The 18,731-nt window shown below is 37.0% G+C and overlaps 1 protein-coding gene across 2 annotated transcripts; it reads right to left on the bottom strand.

The window, feature by feature from the left end:
* On the bottom strand, window positions 1–17,337 carry LOC103047614 (specifically androgen-regulated gene protein). 2 transcript variants are annotated; one of them, XM_007233429.4, is made up of 4 exons: window positions 17,226–17,337; window positions 9,446–9,621; window positions 5,088–5,268; window positions 1–4,912 (listed from the first exon to the last, which is right to left on the bottom strand). In XM_007233429.4, the coding sequence occupies exons 2-4, from the start codon at window positions 9,548–9,550 to the stop codon at window positions 3,153–3,155; spliced, it is 2,046 nt and encodes a 681-aa protein (XP_007233491.3). In that variant the 5' UTR covers window positions 9,551–9,621; window positions 17,226–17,337; the 3' UTR covers window positions 1–3,152. The 2 variants fall into 2 exon arrangements, with proteins under 2 accessions (XP_007233491.3, XP_007233492.3); XM_007233430.4 differs by lacking the exon at window positions 17,226–17,337 and adding an exon at window positions 11,178–11,721.
* Between the last annotated feature and the right edge of the window lie 1,394 nt (window positions 17,338–18,731).

The raw sequence follows: 18,731 nt of genomic DNA, 5'->3' as shown, positions 1-18,731 counted from the left end.
TGTGTTCCCAGAGGCTTTAATAGCAAAATATCAAAAACACCATATGAAAGTCTAGATTTAAGGGAACAGGTATGGAAAATGGTTGACATTTTAAATCCTTCCAGGGCTACAGCTTTTACCTTCCTAGCAAAGGGGATAACAAGGACATTTTACACCCAAAAAAGAGAGAAGTACACATGTCAGGTTTAAATAGTGAAAGTGTGTCATCTTGCAAATATTTGGACCATGTGAAAGTGAACAAGGCCTGAACGAAGCTTAACTCCTTACCAGTTAATTATTATACAAAAAAGGTTATATATTAAAATGTAAGGAAAATAGTCAACATATCTTCACATATTATGAATTTTTCCATATTTGTCCAAATATCAAATAATGAAAAGAACCACGGCTTACAGCTACTACCTTTCTAGCAAAGAGGAGAACAAGTCCATTTTACATCCAAAATAGAGAGATTTACATATCAGGTACACACTGAAAGTGTGTCATCTTGCTTATTTCTGGACCATGTAAAATTAAATGGAGCCTGACCTCTTTGACATACATGACCTCATAGGTCATGTGTTTCCAAAAACATGATAAAACTCAAACTACAAATCGATAGAGGGGTAATGTTACAGGAGATGGAACTTAAAACCATGAGGGCCTGGTGCCTCGCATCAGGTCTGTCTGGTTTCTGCAGAATTAGATTAGAATCTGCTGAAGCTATGAGAAGAACCCTCAGTATGCCAGTCTCGTGTTGACATGGAAAACATGGAGGGGCATCTGGAGGACTTGACAGGACTGTGCGTCAGAGACTTAACAGAATGAAGACATGATGACTCAAGACCTCGCTGTAGACACACCTCATTCACACCTATGCTGGTATTCACTTAAGAATCTGAGGAACAGGGCTGAACTCATATCAGTTCACCTGTGTTTACAATGGTGATGGTCACAGAAAAAACTGGCCCTAGATCAGCAACTCTGAAGGTGATTTGGGATCTCAGACTGTGATTAGAATCACTGACATCATTGTCTGTTCTGTATGAAAGGACATCTCTGATGGTGTACTTTTTGAATGCCAGTAAATAATAATTAAAAAAGAAAAAGAGGAGGCTTACTTTAGTTGCTGTACAGTCTAAGCCTGTAACAATAATTACATTAACGATTTATAGTACAATATATAAAAAGAACCTCAATGTTTTTTTGAATTTTTGCTGAGAAGAGTCCATTAACAAAAGATTTGTTTTTATTTTACTCATAAATATTATTAAAAGTACAATAATAAAAGTGAAGTGGAATAAAAGTTCTTATATTCCAGTTGCGTTGTCTGAATAGTCTTAATAATTAAATTTGAACTGAATATAAAAAAGAGTGTAGTTGTATTACTATGCTATTATATAATCATTATATCATTACCATTAAATGTTATTAAAATAATATCTTACAATAATACAATTTATCACAATTATTGCTGGAACAATATATAGTTCAAACAAAAATACTTATCGTGACTGGCCTTCCCCAGGCCATGAAACATCTCCATATTACTCATCACTGCTAATTATCACAAGTAAATACAATACAATGTTGACATGTCAATACCTCAAGAATACCTCAATACATGAAACACCCTCACGTTCAAGAATATTTTTGTGAGAATAAAGTTTATTAGCATTTTTCTATATTAAAGTGCTATCCAAAAGAGAACAATAAAATTCAGTGTCTCTCAATATTGAAACTTACAAAAATAACTAGATCTGTGTACCATGACTTTTGCCATGTCCCATGGAAGCCAAATAACGCTGTACTGACCTGCGGAATATGCATGTGGGGCTTCTCGTCTAGATGTTATTTTTGAATGGACAATTCTAGCCGGATGCTGACGGTCATAATCATTACTACCCACTGCACTGTTCACTGTGGGAGGTAATGACGTATTCCTACTACACAGGTGACACTGTGGATGGAAAAATTTTGCCCACACAACCACAGACCTGGAATGTCTCATTCATCTGCCCCCACTATCAGGCCTCACTTGACCTCACATGCATTGTGAAAATTCACAATGCCTTGCCTTGAGCAGGGGTAGGTGCTAGTGTTCAACCTTACCAACATGATAACACCTGACAACTTACACAGGTTGTTACACCGTGTTCACGTGTTTACTGTTGCCCCAAGTTTATCTCTTGTGGGTGTGTTTGAGGCCACTCACTTTGTTGATTGAGAGTATGTGTAGAGCAGCATATAGCATGCAGGCTAATCTAGCAAGCTACTTATCGAACATTCCATTATGTTCTTCTATTCGTTTTTAAACAGAAAAAGAAGAAACGGCAAATATAAGCCTCTTTTCCATTGTCAGATCTAAAATTTTACAAACATGATTTAAGTGCAGTAGGAACCAGATTTATAGAGAGTAGAAGCTAGGGACCTTGGACCACATGTCTGTAAATTTGGTCAGAAATTATTTTTTTGTATAGTATATCGCAACACTGCTTCATAATTTATTTAAAATCTATATAAAAACAAATTGTGTACTTCCACAGAAAATGACTGGTCCCTTTTTGCTCTGTCACCTGCCTCTGAACACAGGGTAACATTTAGTGTCCGTTAAAAGTGGATATCACTTATCTTAAATAAACAGGGCCTCTCCATGGGGTCTTACAAACATTAATCAACTGATTAATGCCAGTAAAAGAAGTTCAGCATTGTCCTGCTCCATTATGTTTGCCAGCAAGTCTCTGTCCGAGTACAATAAACACAGTTCTGTATGCATTAACATGTCCAGTGTAGCTACTGTACATCCACAATGATCCATGAGCACCTTCATCTCAAAGAAGGTGTAATATTAAGTTAGGTACGCTGATCCACAACCAGGTCCCTGTTTTCCCTCCAAAGAGATAATATGTGAAAGGTCCAACACTGATCAGCTTTTTTACTGTGAAACATTCGCGCAACGTAGGTCAGTAAGTCCAATGAGCTGTCCATGGACAATATGAACTTCTGAAGACTCTAATCAGTCCCAGCCTCCACAGATCCTATTTGCGCTCTTCCACATTCTTGATATGTGGGGAAGCAAGAATGACAAAATGTCTAAACGTAAAATGTTTGTATACCAAGGGTCGGTTAGTCCAACAGGCAGTCTTTTGGGAAGACAGTATGAATCTCAGACTCTAAATCAGTCCCAGTCTCTTCAGAGCCTGCCTGCGCTCTTCCCCGTTCTTGCTTTGTGGGGTAAATACCACACTGATCATGCCGTGGGAACGTGAAGGCACCTGCGAGTCTGTGCTTGGCTGCACTAGAGGAGGAATGGGCGAGGAGCCCAGAGACCTCCTGACATCTTGTTCTTTGCCTGAATTAGAAGACAGTTGATCAATACCCATCTCCTTCTGACTCCCTGCAGAAGCCGGTCTGGATCGGCTCCTTCGCAACTGTCCAGGGGACAGCTCTAGATTAGTCTTCTCTTGATTCTTCTCCTGGTTCATTATGAGAGAGGAATGGTCTGCTGTTACGCTTTTAAGACCCATCTTTGGACGCTCCAGGGATGCTGATTTGATCTCAAAGTTTTTTCGACTCTCTCTTGGGATCACTGGACTTCCTCTTCCGTCATTTTCAGGATTTGATTGTGCAGGTAAAATCATTTTCCCTTGTGCCTCCACTTCTGCAAGCTTCGTCTCGTGGGCTGCATCTCCAGATGGTGGCACTGTGGTTGTGTTAAAGGTAGAAGGAGGAGGGATTCTGTGTGGTGGACTGGAGCTGAGACTGGGGGCAGAGTCTGTCTCGTCAGCCTTCAGCAAGCCCAGTTTTTTCAAGGCCTCAATGTGAACCTTCTGTGGGTTCATCATGCGATCACCTGATGAAACAAGAGAATGACCAGGCACAGAGTCTTTATGGCTTTTAAGGACAATTTTGGGAGACAGTTTCTTGGGTTTGGGTGCCACAGCTGGTGGGCTTTTAGGTTGGCTGTGGCCTACTGCAGTAGGAGGATGTCCTTCAGTTGAATAAACAGAAAAACTGGCCTGATTTGACACCTTCTGACCAGATGGTCGTACTATAGGTGCTTTTTCAGGGGCTTTCTTTAGTGAGGCCTTTTTGCGCAAAACGTCCAGTTGTGTTGGAGACAGTGGCCCTCTTGGAGATGACGTTACTGTGCTTTGAGCATGATCATCTTCAGCTTGCCCACCAAAACCCAGTGGAGGAGCAATTGTGATGCTATCTGAAGGCGGTTGTGCCTGTAGTTGGAGTGGAAGCTGAGGCTGAGGTTGAGATTGGTTTTGAGGTTTGGTCTGGGCCTGTGTTTGAGGTGGTGTTTGAGGTTTGGCCAGATCTTGTGATGGGGCTTGCGTTTGAGGTTGTGTTTGAGGTTTTGCCAGATCTTGTGATGGGGCATGTGTTTGAGGTTGGGGTTTAGCCAGATCCTGTGATGGGGCTTGTGTTTGAAGTTTAGCCTGATGTTCTGATGGGGCTTGTGTTTGGGGTTTTACTTGAACTTGTGCTAGAGATTGTGTCCGAGGTTGTAGTTGACTTTGTTTAGGGGGCTGTGTTGGTACTGGTGGAGCAGGTTCTGGCTCATCCATAAAGTCTGAAGGAGGAGGAATCAGCTCCATTAGCATATCAGATGGAACACTAATGAACTTCTGAGTCTTGGGCATTTGATCCAGCATGGGTTCCAGCTGGGTCTTAGGAGGGCATTCTTTAGTTTTTGAATCACTGGAGGGATCAGCCATAACTGGAGGCTCGGGTATGAAAGCTGGCGGCAAATCAGCTAGTTCATCTGATTCGTCAGCAATTGGTTCAACTGTTGTTGGATTTGGAGGTAATTTGGCAGGTTCACCAGATTCATTGCCATTGGTTAGAACTAGTTGAGTTGGCAAACCGTTTGGTTTATGGTCCTTTCCCAAAATCTTGTTGGGGTCGTAATGCGACGATAACTCTGAAAGACAAAAGCAGGACAAACAAATATTTTAATAAATAAATAAAAATAAATATTTTCAAATATATATTAATATTTATTATTTCAAAGAAATATTTTCAACTGTTTCTCTTTCAACTGTTATCAAAGAAAATCCTGAGATCACTCAAAGCAGTTTACAGCTGCTAGTACTTACCCTCTGCTTTGGTTTGGCCACCAGGCCTAAGGTGGTCCACCTTTGTTGCCGGACTCAAGACGTCTGGTTCATCATTGGAAACACCACTGTCATCTTCTGCCTCCAAAGCTTCGATTGTCTCTTCCAGGAACATTAGGCATGCTCGTTCCTCAGCTGAGAGGTGCTCCATACTGTCGTCACTCTATTCAGAACAAAACACAATTTAGGACAAAATTAGACACATACTATAGAAAGTACTCTGTCAAATATAAAGTAACTTGCTGGTGATTAGCTAGTACAGTATGCATTTTAACACTATGCATAATGTACATTTACATTTACATTACGAGCACATGTAAAATAATGTATTTTGTATTCCAGTAATAATTAAGACTTCAGAATTAAGAATTAAGACTAAGCATTTTTTAGCAAATGTCAGGTATTATATAATTTAAAAATAAAACATTTATTAAGTGCATTGGTACTACATGAACACAGACATCACACTTCTGTCCTGAACATATAAAACAAACAAACAAAAAAAAAAAATCAGCATGCAAAGAACCATATATTAGCTTAAAGAGTATAAAGAAGGACAAGAGTGGAGCAAATGGGGTAAGCTAGCTACTGCAACAACACACGCAGCTACATCAGAATACACACACAAACATTTATCCAGTAACACTAGCCCACCAGATACATTTTAATTAACATTTAATGTACACATTGTTTATTTGGTTATGATATACTTACTAGCTAGCTATAGAAGGCACACGTCTCTAATGTTTCTCTCTCTCAGTGCAGTTTAGCTAGCATGGAGCTCGCAGAGCAGTACCACAGAATGTTGTCAGGGAGCTAGCATTATAAACTACAATAATAAAATACTTTAAGAAAATGAGTAAATGCAGCTTTTAACTGTACTTTTCACACTTCCTGTCAGTTTCTGCATCTTTACAGACACAAAATCACTGTTTATGATTTGGAAGATACAAGCAGAAAATAGCTAGTTTAGCGTTAGCAAGCTGAGGTAACCGACCATTAGCATATGTATGTCTGTTAGGCTAAAAGACTAGCTACTTTTTTTTTTTATCATTTTAGCTTTATACTACCTAATTTGTTTTTGCTTTAAGGGTTAAATGTCCTTTTGTCTGCATGATGATAAATAAAAAAAAATAGAATCTGCGTGAAAATAATTTTTGAAATAGTTTTGGCAGATAAGATGCTGAAAAGGGGTTCTAAATTTGGTTTGTTATAAGGGTGAGTTTTCAGAGAAGTTTCTCCAGCATTACACAGCATTAGCATTAGCTGCTAACCGGAGCGCTAACTCTTTTGCCATTCAGGGGTGAGTATATCGTGTCTGCATGCTTGTTTACTGGAACCGCTAGCTAATATTGCCCTGGCTTAGTGGAACAATCAGAGTTCTAGCTCTAGCGGGCAGCATTTACGTCCAGCTATCACTGTGGCTAATGCTAATGCTGCTCTGCTAATGACACTTCACTGAAAACTCACCCTTAGACAAAATATTGTAAATATAAGCTTACTGTAAACGGAAGCGCTTTCACACAGATTAACAGGAGAGAAATCTGTGTAGATTAACATCCAGCGCTCGTTTGACTTTAAAAGTGAATGTTTTTTTAAGAATTACAGTTTTATTTACTTAGGCGCTTCCCCCAGCTTCCATGTTAGAAGGAAAACCCTTGCTCACTTCAAAGTAGGCATCCTTATTAATGTCGCTTAATACACCTTATAAACCGGTGTGCCCTATGTATAAAATAGATCAAGAAATATACATTTATTGATAGTGTGCCTTATAATCTGATGTGCCCTATAGTCCGAAAACTACGATAATGAAATATATTATTAAAGATAAAGATTTCTGGCAATTATGCGAATGGAAAGAAAAAAAGATTTCCCGCTTAAGGAAATGTTTTGAAATATGACAAAAAGGTACTACGGCAGTCTTTAAGGCAAAAAGAGGTCTGAATATTCACTAATGACATTAATTATTTTCCCCAATTTATTAATGTATATTAGTGATCATCACAGTAAAAAAAAATTAAGCAGTCTTCTGAAAGTGTGTATGACGACTGTCTCAAACTTTTAAATTCATGCTTACTTGCTCACTTTCCAATAAAGTAGATGTTTATCTGCTTATCAGATAAGCTTGTTCCTAGTTTCAGTGTTTGTCTTTTGATGCAATGCCTCATGTAATGTTTAGGGGTTTTTGGCTTTACCATAGTTTAGTTTTCTGTGTACTTCCCGCTGCGGCTTTAAGGCAGGGCATCAAAGACCACAAGCCAATCTGACCAGACCTGAAAGCCTGATGTTTAACTTTCTCACTTCCCTGATGGACTGACAAATTAACCTACATTAACCCTTTGCTCACTTATACAGTGCAGTGGGTCAGTACAGCCAGCTGTTTTATATTGAGTTATATTGATTACTAATCTTATAGATGTCTTTTGAGTTTTCCCAGTCGAGGCATCCTACTAAGCAACCCATGAGCAAAATTTTCTAAACTTCAAAATGTACCTTTAAACAGGTTAGCCCAAGGACCTGTCCCTGTAGTTACAGGAAAACTAGTTGCTTTGAGCTAAAAATGTCACGTCACTGACTGAACATCACAAGATTGATGGAGCTGTTGGATAAATGTGTATGGTGTAGATTGTGTAACTAAGTTTTTCACATTCCAACATGCTTACCTACAAAAATAGGACTTTAAACATCTGCCTGATCTTATCTGAGTTGCTTTTTTAACATTGAAGGGCCAGTCCAATATAGTGATGTAAGACAATATTTAAAGGTTGAGGTAACAAATGATTAAGCTGTATCGATTCTTTAAATTCTACAGCAGTTAAACCCACCATCTAGACTTTGTGGGATGAAAAAAACACTATAGGCATTAAACACATTTTAATGAATTTAGACTAGTCAAGTGTGCAGCTTATATATCAGTATTAATGTATAAATAGCTGGCAACACAAGTGAGTACCCAGTGAGTACCCCTCATAGTGAACATGTCCAAATTGTGCCCAACTGTGTCCTTGTTCCTCCGCAGTGTCATGTGACTAGTTAGTGTTATGAGGTCTGAGGTGTGAAAGGGGAGAGTGTGTTTTAAGGACAACTTTCTCATAGTGGCCAATGGATATTCAACATGGCACTTCATGGCAAAGAACTTTCTGAGTATGTGAGAAATAGAATTGCTGCTCTCCACAACAAAGGGCAAGTCTATTAGAGGATTGCTATCACCCTCAAACTGAGTTAACTCACTTGTGTTGCCAGGTGTTAAGACATTAATGGCTGTGTTTTGAGTTATTTTCGGAGGACAGTACATCTATAATGACTACTATAAAGCTGTACACTGACTACTGCAAGTCTGTTGGATATTATATATATTGTACCTATCAAAGAATATATGGACAATGCAAATTTACTAACCTCAGTTCTGGTTAGTCTGATTTTCTTAGCAATAAGAACCCAATATTGTGAATGAACTGGTATGTTGTCTTTCTATTTATTTATTGTAGTATATTTAAGTATGGCTATTCTTTATAATCAACAGTTTTTGCTCTTTAAAAATGTGTACTGAAATGTTTTATCCTGTTTAAAAATTATCACAATACTAGTGGTATAAAATTACAATTACATTGTTTATCACAATTATTTTCTAAGAGAACATATTATTCAAAGATAAATAATTATTGTTACAGGCCTCCTAATACCAAAATTATGTTAATATTTCTCCTGTGATGACATTTGACACGTGTGCGGCTGTCTCCTATAAATAATTTGTCATATTCAGGTTAAAAACAGTTCAACAATTTTTAAACCAAAACATGCTGTAATATTGACCTGGTTGCCTAGTTCATATGTTAAAATAAACAGTGGCAAACAGTGGTTCATTTAGTGTTGTGTTTAAACCTCGACCACTCGCAATATATTGCCTTGCTTACAGTATTTAATATACTTAATATACAATATATTGCAGTATATCAAATCATAATACCTGTATGTTATGTATAATATTGCCATATTGTTGTAGAGCGATATGATAATATTGTATCATATCTTAATAAATTTGTTATTGTGATAAAAATTTGCATTTCTGAATATAATGAGAATTGTATCAGTGTTTAAAAGACATTGGATGAAGCGCAGCACATTTTAAAATAAAATGATTTAAATAACTGTAGTATTAATTTGCATTGTTTGCATTGTTTTTGTCTGTGTGTGAAAATAGGACAATAAATATTTTGTAGTGTGAAAATTATTTAAAGTTTTAAATATTGTACTACAACAGTTTTACCATATTGCCCAGTCCAGGTTCTTGTCAATACACAACTCTAATCAGGTAGCAGATCATTAATTTTGATACTCACAAAGCCAGAGTTGGTGCTGACCATGCTGTCACAGCTGCTTGCACTGTTCATGCTGACCAGGGGTTCCATGGCATCTTTGCATGGCCAGGTGTCACTTGCTGGCATGGCACATGAGGCTCAGTGATTCCTGGTGTTAGATGTTCAGGGCCGTGCTGTGGTCAAACCCAGAAGTTCCTCTGTGTGAGGAAACATTGGTAAAGTTAATCAGCAATTACATTCTGTACTGATAACTTAACTATGGTTGTCCAACTTTTTGTTCATTCCACAATTAAACAAAAAAATAAAATAATCAGAAAGAATAACAAAACAGTGAGAAATATTCTCTATATGATATGTTACCATGACCAAATACTGAAAAATAATCTCAAAACTATGAGAAATTATTTTAAAATATTGAGAAAGCATACTAATGATTTGGTTTCTCAAATAATGAAAAATCTCAATATAATATTACAAAATATCATTAAATCATTTCAAACAATAAGAAATCATCCGAAACGTCAAAAAAACATCATATAATTATGAGAAATAATTTTAAAACACTAAGAAATTTTAGAATATAAAGAAAGCTTACTAAAGAAGAAAAGTTATTCGAAAATTTTAAGAGGGAGTTTGACTTAGTTAAGACTAAGTTGAATGAACTAAAAAAGGCTCTGTAGTAATTAACTTTATTAGTTTGTGCTGATCTGACTACATTTTTAAAAGTGTATTTTTGATACACAACTGATACTTTTTACTGATCTTGTGGTAATGTATCTTTAAGGCTCTCATGAACATGAGTCTCATGTCCAGAGTAGTCTTATGAAATTGCTGATGGTATCAAGGCTACAATTATGGTAATATCAAATAACAATATCAGAACAGCATACTCTGTATCTGTGTGACTTTTTCAATACATCATTAGCAATTAGTTGGCAGGTTGGATAGATAATTACAATGCGAATTTTTTACGGTACACAATAAAACTGAAAGTGTCAAAGTAACTGATATCATTTACAGAGTTAAATTTTAAAGTAACACTCTCCCAAATGACGTATGGTCCCCTTCACTATAGTGTTAAATACCACAACAGTACTTATTTTATAAGTTAATTCAACTATTAACTATAGTTCATCTATGGGAAATGACAGAAAGACACAGTGCCTAATAAAATGAAGGTATATGAAAATAGACAGTGAAGACTAAAATAAAGTCAGAACAAGCAGACAAACAAGTAGAGATCCTCTTATAAAATTGTGGCTCACCAGTGGAGACCCTTATCCAACATCCAACCCAACCCAAGATGGTGAATAATACTACACCAGAGGAAGCACCACAACAAAATCACATTTTTCAGCACAAACAAATATAATACATAGAAAACAAATACATAACCCTTTTAACAAACTATTTAAACTCTCCTAAAAAAACAGAGCATGTTGGGAGTGAAGCAAAAACATTAGGAGGTGGAGCCTGTAAGAGCCTGTAAATCTGTGGATTGTTTAACACTGAGGGTTGTTAGAATAAAAATTATTCACAAATCGTGACTGATTTTAACACTGTGTAAACATCCTGTTTCTTGTTTCATTATAAAATTTCTTAAAACTCATTATTAATATATGATAATTGGCAGTGATATCTAATCCTCTAGTCCTGTACAGTCCATTGTAAATGGCCTGTCTTTTGGTAATCCAACAACAGCAACAAAAAACCCCAACAACTTTAAAAGCAATGTCAATACTGCAGCACTTACACATCATCACAGGCACTCCATGAGCTTTAGAGAGCTTCAGAAAGCTTTAGCAAGTTCCTTTCTCCATCAGTCCACATTGTACAGGCTTAATAATTAGATGTTTAATTAGGCTTCCATAGAAGAATAGGCTAATCTGCTTTAATAGCCACTACGATCAAAAGCAGCTTTGACAACAGTGCACTAGATACCAGAAGCTCCCTGAATAAACCTCAGCTGGTATCCAGGCCTCCCGAGCAGCTGAAGCTCAGAGAGGGCGGCTCTGAGGCACACAAACACGCATGAATAGCAATCATTGTTCATGTGGGGAGGTTTTCAAGTTGTTCAGCATACCAAAACTTCAATCTTGCCTCGTTAAACTGTGCTAATTGCAAGAGCACACACGTCTCGCTGGGCGTAGTGAAGATACACAAAGAGGCTCATGAGTCCTCCCTGCAAACCTGAAGAGCCAGTAGGCAGAGGCAGGGCCTAGGCCAACACCTCAACTTACACACCTTGAATCATATCTGTTTTGTTCTTGTTCATAGAGCCGAGTGCGTTTGCTCTAATACCATGTTTCTGGCTTACTACGCCATTCTAGAAGGATGGGCAACAAGACTCAAATATGTCCCAGCATACTAGAATATATGTTATGCCATTTTTCATGGTTTTATAAGCTGGAAGAGACATAATGCAAAGCTGAATTACATAGTCATGACCGAAAGTGTTGGCATCCCCAACATTTTTTCCAAAAAATAATTAAAATTCCATGTTTTATTATATTGGCATCCTCAAATTATTATTTGGTTTCACACCCTTTGGAAAAAATAACTGAAATCATTTGCTTCTTATAACCATGAACAAGCTTCTTACATCTCTCAATTGAAATCTTTGACCACTCATTGTTTGCAAACTGTTCTAGGTCTCTCACATTTGAAGAGTAAAAATCTCTCAACAGATGTTCAATAGGATTTAGATTTGGACTCTTGTTGGTCACTTCAGAACTTTCCAGTGCTTTGTTTGAATCCATTTTCTGGGTGCTTTTTGAAACATTCCTGCTGGAAGACCAATGGCCTAGGACGCAAACCCAGCTTTTATGCACTACATTGCCACCCACAATTTACTAATTTTCAGATTTCATGATGCTTTGCACACACTCAAGGCACCCAGTGCCAGAGACAGCAAAACAACTCCTTAACATATTTGATCCTCCAGCATATTTAACTGTAGGTACTGTTTTCTTTTCTTTGTAGGCCTCATTACCAAAAAGCGCTATCCTAGTCTCATCTGTCCACAAGACATTTTCTCAGAAGGATTTTGGCTTACTCGTGTACAGTTTGGCAAACTGCAGTCTAGCTTTTTTATGTCTCTGTGTCAGGTAAACACACAATGCTATTTTTAAATGAAGCTGTTTATTATTAAGGGGAAAACATGGCCCTACATGGCCCTGTGTGAAAAAGTGATTGCCCCCTTGTTAAAACATACCGTCACTGTACACTCACTCTAGCCACACCCCGGCCTGATTATTGCCACACCTGTTCTCAATCAAGACATCACTTAAATAAGGCTCTGCCTGACAAAGTGAAGTGCACCAAAAGATCCTTAAAAGCAAATGTCTAGAGATGGATTCATAACTTTGAAGTTGTTAATATTTTTCCACAATTTTAATTCTAAAGTCCTCAGACAGTTCTCTTCTCTTCTTTATGTTCTCCATGCTTAGTGTGACATAAATAGACACAAAAGGGAGAAGATGACACACAATGCAGAGTCAACTTCTTTCCTTTTTATCTGCCTTTGGGTGTGCTTTTTATATTGCACCTGTTACTTGCCACAAGGGTATTTAAATGAGCAGCACATAGCAAAAGAAATAGTCAAAAGCCTTGATGTCAAAAACATTGTCAAAAGAAGTAAAAATCTTGTAATTTTTTAGTGTTTAGAGACATCAAAAGGCACAGTATTCTGATAATGACTTGTATTCTTAAAAAACTAAATTAATTTGTAAACCCTTTTATTTAGTCAGAGTACTATTTTCACATAATATTAAGACAAACATTTAAAACATAAACATAATTTGGATCTGAAAAATTGTCAATGATATTTCAAAGCATCAATGAACATTTTTCATTGGACATTCTGTTTTAGTCTAGATTAATCTTAAACTGAAAAACGGATCCAATGGGTTTTAGTTTGATAATTATTGTTAGATGTGACAGTTACTGCTCCATCACCAAGGACACTCCCAGTAATGTGACATTCCAGTAATAGTCCTCCTGTTCGACATGCACCAACATATCAAGCCTTTGAAACAGTACACATCAAACCATTAGGCGTAGTGGTTTTCTTCATACATTTTACAGTCCTGACTACAGTTTTAGAGCTGTCAGATTTTAATCTACGTAAGAAGAAGCAGACATTAGAATTGATGTAGGCTTTACTACTTTAACATGAAGAAAGCTAAATGGAATGTGAACTATGTGTCCTTTGGCACCAAGGGCAGCCATCAAGGCTGGACAATCATTTACACTAGATACACAAGACAAATCTGACTAGTCCTGTCAGCAGAGGCACATATGGGCTCTTAAAAACAGCAGCAAAGGATTCTTTGGAGCAATGCCACTTCAGTTCCCCGAATAACCTTTCAATGAATTGTTGTTTAACAAACCATAATTCAATGGTTGAGACATAGTGCTGAAAGGCTAATCAAATTAATGAATCAGTTTATTGCAATTTTCAAAATGAGGTAATGGAGACTGTACATCTTTACATTCAGAAGCTACCAGAGGGAATCTCATGAACCTGTAGAGAACGCGTTTATGTGGCAGCGATTTTCATGTTTTGCACTTTGCTCAATATAAAAGTTCTAAGCACAAATATAACCACTTTGCTTTCTATCCAAACTCATTTGTGAACCTAGAATGTGGCAGAGTGAAGTACAGCAAGGTACAGTGAGGTAGAGTGAGGGTAGATTGAGAGGTCCACAGTGTGAAAGCACACACCAAACTAATTCTAATCCGGGGCAAAATAAGTGCTGCCCAAGCACAAATCTAAATTAATTCAAATTTATGTTTTAATTTGATAACGGGATATCCAACAGCATCGCATTTTTGTCCAAATCATACACCTCTAGCTTGTTTACATTCCTCCACCATAATTAAACGAGTTGTAACTTTTTGTAATGCAGATTTAGAGGCATTACTCAATCTGATTTTATTCACCATAACTGTAAATTCTCTCCAACACTCTTTAAAAGTTTATTGTGAAAAGCATCATTAACCTGGTTCATCAGACAGGTAAGGTATTGTCCACTGCACACCAGTGTTAAGTGCAAGCACTTAGTTTTTGTTTTTTTGTGTGCTTGTCTCTCTCTCTCTGGGTTTTCTTCCACAAGAAGTGCTGTCTGGTGATTTTAAATGCAGAATTCAAAGATGGCTGCTAGAGATAGAGGATTGTTATCACACCATATGCTGTGTTTTTAAATCTCTTGTTTTAGTACTACATAGATAGATAGAGATAGATAGATACTTTATTGATCCCCGGGGGGAAATTCTTGAATTGGTGGGCTATTTAATCTGCATGTTCCCTAACTTTGTTTTAATGAGTTATTACTCTTTGTTCTAGATAAGGGCTTTGGTTTTATAGTAGTGATTGTGGCTTTTGGAAGATTTAATCAAACAAACCAGTTGATTCTGAAAATTATTTATATATGGATTTCGAAGCAGTTTGTCGAAACCATGTGATTCAAATGAATTGATTCAGTTCAAAGGTGAGTTTCAAGTTTGACATCACAAGTTTAAGGTATTTTACCTGTAGCTCTTAACTTTGTTTTGTAATAGATTTACCTGTTGTGCCACCTGAGGTTTCAAGTAGGTAAGAAAGGTGCACCTATACTTTCTACACCGCACAGGACTCCCAGTTTAGAGAGTGGGCACCAACTGATGCATATTGGTTACTGGCCAGGGAAGTTTAGACAAGTTAACCTTTTGTTTAATTTGCTTCAAACTACCTGTTTTGTAACTGTATGAATAGGGCAGTGTAGTTCTGTTTTATTCTTTTCATATCTCTGGTGCTGTCCAGTTTGATTCTCTCAGTGTGGAACTTGGAAACATGGCTGGTTTAGAATGTGTGACTGTGTTTTAATAGCTCTTTTGTAAATAAAGCTATTTTACCTTATCATCCTGTCTTTTACCTGATTTTACTAATGTCAGGTTATGGATCCCTCATCCTCTTGATAAAAAGTGTCACTGTAACAACCAGGAACATCTTACAAGAGCCGCATGAGATTTTTGAATATTCAATATTCAATATTCCTATGCTTGCTCATTTCTCCTGCTTCAACTGTAAGAACTGACTGTCTACGTGCTGTCTAATATGTAGAAACCATCCCCTGAAAACCACTTTTGTTAACACATAAATTGACACTGTTTTAGGTTAAAAACATACCCTAGGGCACAGTCTGCACTATCATATATTAACTCAGATTCTAAAGGACACTGGATGCCAATTTTAAGTGAACCTTAAACCCCATGTGACTAAGAATTTAAAAAAAGTCTAAACCAACATGTAATGACTAAGGAACTAATTTAGGTTTAGCTCTGTTTACACCATTTACACAATTTAACCACCTTGTAGGTCATTCATATAACTCTTTAAACTTAATCATGAGATGCATCAACATTATGCAGTTGACTTTAGGAGTCTGACATTCTTCAGTGTTTGTTTAGTTAGGATTTGTTCAGTTTATGAGAACAATACATTCCATAGGTAAGGAGCATAGCTATGAACAGTGAAGACTTCTAAAACAAATCTAAATAAATTTCTAAAAAGATATTGATGAATAAGATCCATTGTTCTTTATTACAGGTAAATGACACTGAAGAATCATTCAGACTGTGGTTTGGTGTGAAAGGTACTGGTAAATATAGAGAAACTTACTACCTCAATTCTTTACAGTGCTGATGATAGGAGCCACCATGAGTACGACACATACGGTCTCCCTGCATTTACTACCCAAACCCATCAGTGAATATCTTCTGAGGTTCTTATGTAATGCTTGTGGTTAAACAAAGGTTTTATTTGGAGATTTATTTGGGCAAACATCTGCATCAGTATTTTACTTAACAGCAACTCTGTATTCTGTAAACCATTATAAATAGCACTGCACAACAAACATGCTGAATGATGTTGTTTAGACCTGTTTAATTATGTAAAAAATCAGTTTAATACACATGTACTCATTAGAAGTATCTCCACTGTCATGCAAAAAAACTTATATCTTAATTTTTGCCTTACAATATTTTGTTCTGTTCTGTGTGCAAATTTTATGATTAATGGACCAATAGAAATGCTTCAAAATTACTTAGTAAAAAGTGTCACTTAAGACAATATTTAAAGATTTTATCATGGTAAAACATATTTATTATATATATAATGTTTTGACAAAATAAAACAGCAAAGCCAGATCTAAAACAAAAAATCTAAATACTCAAATTACTCATTAAAATACTTTGCCAAATTTATGAAACAGCAATAATTATACAGTTTGCAATGATATGTGCATTTGCTAAGTGTTGGTTAAGCAGTGATATCTATCAGAAAATATGTTTTATATTACAACAACAATATTCAGAATATAATGTGATAAAATAAAAGACATACTCTCAGCTAAACGTCCACTGATAAAAGTGTTTTACACATTTACCATGAAAAGCAGTGTTTTGTCCTGATTTAAGCTATTTAACCAGCATTAGACTCGTTTCTGAGGGGTTAGTTCATGTTAATTGTTTGGCTTTTTTAAGAGACACAGCACAGGTCATAGTTTAAACTGGACTCAAGTTCTTCAAAACAGTCCCAAGGTCTTGCAGGTAACAATACAGCTAAAGCCTGATTATGTAGCGTTTAAACAGTTGTCTTGTGTTTTCCTCTGTTTAAGGATGATTTTTAAGGCAAAATAGGCAAATTACGCCTCTAAACGTCTATACACGTCTTTTATTTAAGAAAACAACGACAGTTATATAAAAACGAGATGTTTATACAAACGTTTCGCCTCAAAACAGTCCTGAGGTAAACGCTTACCTGACCAAAACAGACTTGAGTCCAGTGTCGCTCGTGTCCACCGCAGTTGCTGCGCGCGCGCGCGCTCGCTCGCACTCTCTCACCTTGACTCACCTGAGAACTACCTGAGAGCCAAATCCTGCACCTGACACGCGCGCTACCACGCTCTCCTCAGCCAATCAGAGACAGCGACCCTAGGCTATTAGCCATTGGTTGGCAAGACATTTAAACGCCCTGTCAACAGAAAGCTGGATGCTGATTGATAGACGCCGTCAGCCAACCACAGAGAGGGCTGTGTGTGAAATGCTGAGAATGTGTGCTTCCTCATTACTCTGAGTCTAATGGTTTCTGCACCTCCCTAAAGTGGGAATATCCACTAATCTGCACATCTGTGAAACTAGTTTTACATTTCACATTTAACTTTGATTTATGCATGTTATTATAGCCCTGTCTTCTTTTAAATCTTATGTTTTGAAGAGAATGTAGAGTTTAAGGAGTATCATTATCACTATTATTATTAAGGGCTTTAAAGCAGAATTCCAGCGTGAAATGGATTTGGGTTGTAGTGAAATATGATATTGAGTATGAACTTTTGTCAAATAGCCCACCTCCGTTCTCCCCCAGCATTCTTAAATACAGCACTACAGGCCGATGCTCCCAAAAGGACTTCAATGCTAGTCATAGGGGCATAATGTTACCCATGCAAAGAAATCACTATTTTTACACTAACAAGCTCAAAGTAGCTCCACACTCCACTGGTAGAATTCTGAGAATCCTGACATTTAAAATTAGGGACTGAGAGCTTTAAAAATGCACAGGTTGTTTATTATAAAAACACTGTTTATACACACAGTACCTTGAGGTAGTTTTCCCCAGTTCCGCCATCTTGAAATTAAGCCACGAAAAATCGACTGACAGGCACAAACACATAGGTAGAATGTAGGATCAAATTGCATGAATTTTAGCTGTTACTGAAAATATCTATATAATGCTGCATTTCCACACAATTCATTTTTCAACCTGTTCCCTTTTTATCGATTTATCTTGACTTAATGTCAAGAAGGTGGTGCCCAGAGAACTTCCTCATGGTACTATGTGTGTAAACAGTCTTTTATTTATACACACAGTACATGCAGTTTATCGTGGAGTAGCTCAATATCTCAAGTAGCCTAACCTCTGCTCTGTTCAGCCTAAGTTGTATGTTTGGTTACATCCGCCTGGAGCTTTTAAATGTTGTAAGTGTGAATTAAGCAAGTAAAAGAGCATTTTATCATAAAAAAAACATATTGTACATGTATTACATTTTCATATGGGTAAAATATGAATTTAAGCCAAAGGTGAAATATTTTAGCTTCCCAGAAATAGAAAGGGAGGTGTTATGTTAATGTGGCAGCAGAAATCAAGACTAATCAGACCAGGCATAGGCGTAGGAACCGAGGGGGGATGGGTGGGACATGTCCCACCCAATATTAGAAACAGGTGGATTTGTCCCCCCCAAAAATGATATCAGTTCGCTCAGGTCAGCTG

Source organism: Astyanax mexicanus, chromosome 13, assembly GCF_023375975.1.
Source record: "Astyanax mexicanus isolate ESR-SI-001 chromosome 13, AstMex3_surface, whole genome shotgun sequence".
Classification (NCBI taxonomy): domain Eukaryota; kingdom Metazoa; phylum Chordata; class Actinopteri; order Characiformes; family Acestrorhamphidae; genus Astyanax; species Astyanax mexicanus.
The sequence above is the reverse complement of the archived record's forward strand: the minus strand, read 5'-3'. Positions and strand labels throughout refer to the sequence as shown.